At 44.0% G+C, this 6,125-nt stretch overlaps 1 protein-coding gene and 1 long non-coding RNA gene across 2 annotated transcripts in view; both read left to right on the top strand.

Moving 5' to 3' along the window:
- Positions 1 to 1,551: 1,551 nt before the first annotated feature.
- The window catches only part of LOC108793720, a 39,690-nt gene continuing 35,116 nt past the window's right edge, over positions 1,552 to 6,125 (top strand). Inside the window, exon 1 of the long non-coding RNA XR_001941659.1 lies at positions 1,552 to 1,655. This is a non-coding gene — a long non-coding RNA (uncharacterized LOC108793720). The remainder of the gene's footprint in view (positions 1,656 to 6,125) is intronic.
- Positions 5,450 to 6,112, top strand: LOC108793719 (vesicle transport protein SFT2A-like). The gene has a single exon (XM_018564740.1). It carries the CDS (start codon positions 5,520 to 5,522, stop codon positions 6,000 to 6,002), a length of 483 nt encoding a protein of 160 aa, XP_018420242.1. The 5' UTR covers positions 5,450 to 5,519; the 3' UTR covers positions 6,003 to 6,112.

The following is a 6,125-nucleotide window of genomic DNA, read 5'->3' as shown; positions in this document are numbered from 1 at the left end:
GACTGGATGCTAGAGTCAAGCACTGTTGCAGGGTAGGAGGTCACATGCTCTTCAGTACTTGGAATTCCTGGGTAGCTAGGTGTGGGTTATGTAGAGCACTGTAGAGGGAACGCTGCCAACCAGAGTATAAGGGTTGTGTCACATTGGTCTGTATGTGCAATATGTCTCTTTAGTGCTAACCTTCAAGCAGGTATAAAAGACACATTAATGCAGCTCTGTATTCATTCATAAATAAGTGTATTCAAAGATTTTTTTTTCTTTTTACAGGTTTTAAACCCTTGCTCTTTATAGAACTGAAGAAAAAGTTTGGGCTTTAGATATACTTTAAATGTATTTTGAGCCTCTTTTAACTCTCTGTGCAGCAGCATCATGGGAGCCTGAAAGAAGGAGGAGCAGCACTGAAAGTTGATCAGATGAGCTGCATGCAAATATGCTGACAAAGACCAAGTTGACAGGAGGAGAGAGCAGAAACACAACCTCATCAGTATGCTGCTGCTCTTTCACTATCTAGTCACAGAGTTATAAAAGCAGCCTGGTTGTGCAACAGGGCTGTGTAAATATTAAGTCTGAATGGACAGACATGCAGGTGCTTTGGCAGGTACAGCAGCTCCCATATATGTATTTTATCAGTGTATTTTATTTTCTGCCCCGAGTTCAGCTTTTACCCTTTCTTATCCTGCATTCTTCCCACTATCCCCCAATGTAAGGGGTATTCTTTACACTATCCCCCAATGTAACTGCCATTCTTCCTGTTGCCCCCCTATGTAACTGCCATTCTTCCCAATGTCCCTTATGTAAGAAGCATTCTTCTCACTATTCCCCAACGTAAATGGCACTATTCCCCACTGCACCCAATATAAGGGGAATTCTTCTTGCTGTCCTCTAACATAAGTGCCATTCTTCCTATTGTCCCTCAATGTAAGGGACATTTTTCCCTTTGTCCCCCAATGTAAGGGACATTCTTCATGGTACATTCTTGCCACCATCCCCAAATGTAAGGGGCATTCTTCCCACTAACCACCAATGTAAGGGGCATTTTTCCTGTTGCCCCCAATATAAGGGGCATTATTTCCACTATTCCCCAATGTAAAGGGCATTCTTTCCACTGACCCCCAATGAACTGATTTTACTAGGGGTTCCCTGATACCCATAAATGATTTCACGATTTCCTCTGTTGTAAACGTTTCAGAAAGTCTGAAACAGACACTTTGATACTCCGACTTTCCTTTCAATTTGCAGTCTACACATTATAAACTATACACAGCTATGGAAGGAAGACAGAGAGGCCCTAGAAGAAGGGCTCCTGGGGCCAACAGATAGTGCATGTAGCGGAACACACGCACAGACCCCGATTACAGGTGACACCTGCAAGTCGCACAGCCTCGTCCACCCGATCCTCACTGTTTACCGTCTTTGTTGTGATCTGGAAGTCAGTTCCTGATTGGATGAGACGTCTCCATCGCTCGCTCACCATTGGTTGACCTCTTGGAATCCCCGCCTCTTTCGTGTCCCTGCCGGTAACGTCATCACACTGGGGGTGTGGCCACACGCTAAGCAAGATGGCGGCTGAGAATTCTGGCCGGCACCGGGTGCGGCGGTTAGCCGGTGTATAAAGCTGAGAAGGGGATGAGGAGGAGGAGAAGTCGCAGCAGCCGGTGAGAGAAGCTGTGTGGGGAATGGGGTGTGGTCGGGCTCCGGTACTGGAAGGCTTTAGGAGAATCTACGAGAAGGCGGCTTCACGCCCATAGCCGTGTATTATGACTTCATTGGGAGAAAGTCCGGGTGAGGGCGGCGAGTTACCTGTGTGCTCACCTTGTGCCTCCCCAGCCATGCTGGAACTGGAAGCCCCGTCTTCTACTGCTCAGCATTGACGTCTGTTATGATTATATTCTGTTCTGGGCTTCTATGCATCTGGTCATAAACTATGCAATCTGATTGTACAATCTCCTTTACAGCTACCATTGACTTGTAATACAAGGGCCTGCCTCAGTTCATACTCCTTGACTGGATTGCTTGGGTTTGTCCTTATATTACACAGCTTTGTAAAGGAGATTGTACAATCAAATGTCTAGTATATGGGCAGCTTTGCCTTTCTTTTCACAGTGCTAACTGCCTGACTGTCCTATTGATGCATTGGCTTCAGAGTCACATACCGGGAAGGGAATTTATCAAAACTGGAGCAGACAGAATCAAGCCCATGGCAACCAATCACCTTCTCTGTTTCATTTTCAAAGCTTATCAGAACAAACTGAAGAGAGAAGCTGATTGGTCACTATGGCCAACTGCCCCCCGTAGTTCTGACTGCCCATTGACTTTGGCAGCATGCTTCTTCACAGATAGTAACTAGGGATGTTTGTGGGTTGATATGGACTGAGTTTGCCCAAAACCATAGCTGTCAGTGACACCCCATTCTGGCCCATTAAGTTGTGGCCGGGGCATTCCTTGCCCCTTAGTTATGTGTAGCTGCGGAGCAGGAAGTGCCCCGACTGCAACTGATAGGGTCGGGAGGGGGTGTCACAGTCTTGTGTGGCCCTGGGTGATCTTGGTTCACACTGTGCACATCACTAATGGTGACCTAGAAAGTATTGTGGTCTGACAGCCAGGCAGTGAGCATTTTATCAAGGATTTAGCAATGGCACACTTACATTGGTATTTGAAGTTTAAAAAAGACACACGTCCATCAAGTTCAGCTTTTGTGTGTTGTGTATGCATGTATGATTGTTTGAGTCCTTGTGTGGTCTAAGCACCATGTTTGTTTTTTGGCAGTTTTTATTCTTAGAATAATAATAATAATAATAATAATAATACAAGAGTGCTGTGGCACTGACATTTTGTGCAGTGCTTTACGAAATAAAGTTGCAATACAATTCAGTGTGTGTTGGGTTAGGAGAGCCCTGCTTGTCAAAGCTTACAATCCAAAACTAGTTTCCCTTTCCTGTAAAGTGAAACCGATGCAGCAAGCTGTGTGTGTCTTTACAAAGTACTTTAGTACTCTTCCATAGAGGGGTCACCATGCTAGTGGTTGGAGCCCAGAAATACTTATGAGCACCTAGCTCTTCAGTGAGCTTCTTTAAGTGACATTTCAATAAAGTTTTAACAAAACAAAAAAGTACACCAAATGCGAAGAGCTGGGATTAATGCTTTGGCACTGTTCCGGGGCAACACACACCAAATGATGTGCGATTAGCGCAGCGTCTTGTGTGAATGTAACAGCCACTGTGAAAGTGCTATAAAAAACCTGCCTAGTTTCCCTTTTCTTTCCTGTTGTAAGGCTGGTCTTATAACTTATAAGTTATAAGATCTTATAACTTTCACATTGTTTACTAATAACAGCGGCGGCATCAAAACACCACAACTTGCTCTAGTATGAGGACATGGGTGTCTCATACTTGATGCGTAATGTGATTGGCAGACCAGAAGTTTAGGTCTATCGCTGACAGGAAAAAATAAATTGTGGGATCACAGAAATAAAAACTGGGTACAGCACTTTTGTTGCAGGAGACCTGGATGTAACTTATCATGTAATCAATCACTTCTGTTCTGTCTTCTCTGAAGCAAGGAAGAAGCTGGAAACTACAGGCCAGTAAGTTTAACACCTGTAGTAGCAAAATGAATAGAATCACCAAAAAGAAGGATCTGTTATCATTTCAAATCACTCAACTTGCTGTACCCAACATGGCCTTACTGAGGGCAGACCAAGCCAAAATGATCTGAGCATGTCACAAATGTTTTGAACCTGGGTGATGGTTTGGATACAGCCTATCTTGATCTCAGGAAAGCATTTGATACAGTTCCACGTCATAGTATCATATAAAAGTTGTACAAGCCGGGACTTAACCCTTGGGTAGTTCAGTTGATATGAAGTTGTCTAAAGTCTTGGTTCTCAACTGGTGGGTCGTGACCCTGTGTTCAGTGGGTTGCCGCATGCTTTCCACTTTTCTGCACCTCCTGCCGCCCCCTAGCGCAGCACTGTCAGTCCTCACAACGAGCAGTCATTCCAAATATGCTGCCTGGCACCGAGTGTCAGCTTGAGGTGGGGTCTATGGACGCGAGGGAGCTCCATCCATACGTGCATTGCTAACAACTCTCTCACGTGCCCTGTAGAGGTTCCTGGACTGGAGTGATGTCACATTCTGGCTCCTGGCACCTCTACAGGGTGCGCAAGGAAGGTGTACAAGCAATGCCCATATGGATGGAGCTCCAGCATAGCAGCCCACACTGGACCCCAGGCTGAGGATCCAATTTAGTTCTCTTAAGGTAGGGTTTCTGGGTGGACCTAAAAAAAAGTGTCAGAATGGTACCCTAAACGCACCTCCCACCCACAGTTCGTACTCTGGCACCAGAACACACGGTACCCTAATGCTGTGCGTTCCATTGCAGTGCCACTAGGTTACGACTTAATGACTGAGGACAAATGTGGGTCCTGAGGTTATACAGGTTGAGAACCACTGATCTAAAGGATAGATTTCAGAGTGTGGTTGTAAATGGGGTTCGTTCGGGACAGACACCATTCACTGGTGGTGTATGATAAGGCTCTGTACTAGGTCCTTATATATAGAAAGCCTCTGCACTATGCACTAGTTATTTCAAAAGTGAAGCCACCAACACTTTCTGATGTGTAAACACAATCCAAAACATATATTGTAAAAATCCTATTGTTTGTTGCTCTGTATGAGGTCCTGTTCTGTTTCATCTGTGTGCAAGGTTTGGTGGGAAGGTGTGTCTTTGCTGATGACACAAAATGTGTGTACTAGGGTTGGCGTGTATGTAACATGGAAAATGATTTGGCATTGCTGAAAGATTGTTTAAAGCAGTTGTGTTTCTAAATGCAAAATAATAAAATAAGGAAAATCAATTTTTAGAGTAAATGTTGGGTGTGCAGTGTTGTCCAAAAATACGGAGCAAAAAGATCAAACAGGGATGATTATTTCAGATAATTGCAAAATAGACAAAAAGCGCAGCCATGCAGCCGGGGAAGCAAAAATAATTTTGGGTTGCATCACTACAGTGACCACCAGCAAGAGAAGGGAGGTCTTCATCTCCCTATATAAATCCTATTTATTATGGGTATTTATATAGTGGCATCAATTTTAATGCATCACTTTACATAGTGGCACATTCACATCAGTCCCTGTCCTCAAGGATCATACAATCTATCTTACATAGAGGGCCAATTAACCTACCAACATGTCTTTTGGAGTGTTGGAGGAAACCCACGCAAGCACAGGGTGAACATGCAGATTCCTTGCAGATAGTGTCCTGACTGAACCGGGGACCACCAGTGCTGCAAGGAAGAAGCGCTAACCACTACGCTACTGTAGACCTCATTTAGAATACAGTTCTGGAGACCTCACGTACAGAAAGATAGAATGAATCTAGAGACAACAATAAAAATCAGTGAAAGGTCTGAGGGGGTAAAACATATTTGGATGACAGCGCACTCCCCGAAACTCCGGTAGTAACAGCAGAAAGTGAGTGGTGGTCACGGAAAGCGACTTAAAACTTGAGAAGAGTAGAAGATGGACAAGTTGCGTAGAGTGTTAAATGGACATGAAGATGAGGAGCGCGGGTTAACAGCTCAAGTTTTGGATTCATCGTCACTAAATTTTGGTACTCGAGTGAAATGGTTTGCAGTATGCTTTATTTTGGGAATTGCATTTTCGATTCTTGGGAGTGCACTTCTTTGGGTTCCTGGTGCAGGAATAAAACTTTTTGCCGTATTTTTTACACTAGGAAATGTTGCTGCCTTAGCCAGCACTTGCTTTCTTATGGGACCGGTGAAACAGCTTAAAAAAATGTTCGAACCAACCAGACTTATTGCTACAGTAGTTATGTTGCTTTGTCTAATTTGTACCTTATGTGCTGTGTTTTGGTGGAAAAAGAAAGGACTGGCACTTCTCTTCTGCATCTTGCAGTTCCTTGCAATGACATGGTACAGCATCTCCTACATTCCATTTGCAAGGGATGCCATTATTAAATGCTTTTCCAGCTGTTTGAATTGAAGTGCAAACACAAGATTGTTGTTGCAAAAATGGATGGACCATTCTGACACCGCTTTTTTGTGCAAAGCACAAATATATGATTTCAGTAAACAAGAGTTTTTTTCTAAATGTATATTTACGGTG

Source organism: Nanorana parkeri, unplaced genomic scaffold (assembly GCF_000935625.1).
Source record: "Nanorana parkeri isolate BGI_ZX_2015 unplaced genomic scaffold, ASM93562v1 scaffold776, whole genome shotgun sequence".
NCBI lineage: Eukaryota > Metazoa > Chordata > Amphibia > Anura > Dicroglossidae > Nanorana > Nanorana parkeri.
The sequence above is the reverse complement of the archived record's forward strand: the minus strand, read 5'-3'. Positions and strand labels throughout refer to the sequence as shown.

Bases quoted from the DNA above. Each gene is read 5' to 3' on its own strand.
- LOC108793719 (XM_018564740.1), top strand. From the start codon at position 5,520: ATGGACAAGTTGCGTAGAGTGTTAAATGGACATGAAGATGAGGAGCGC.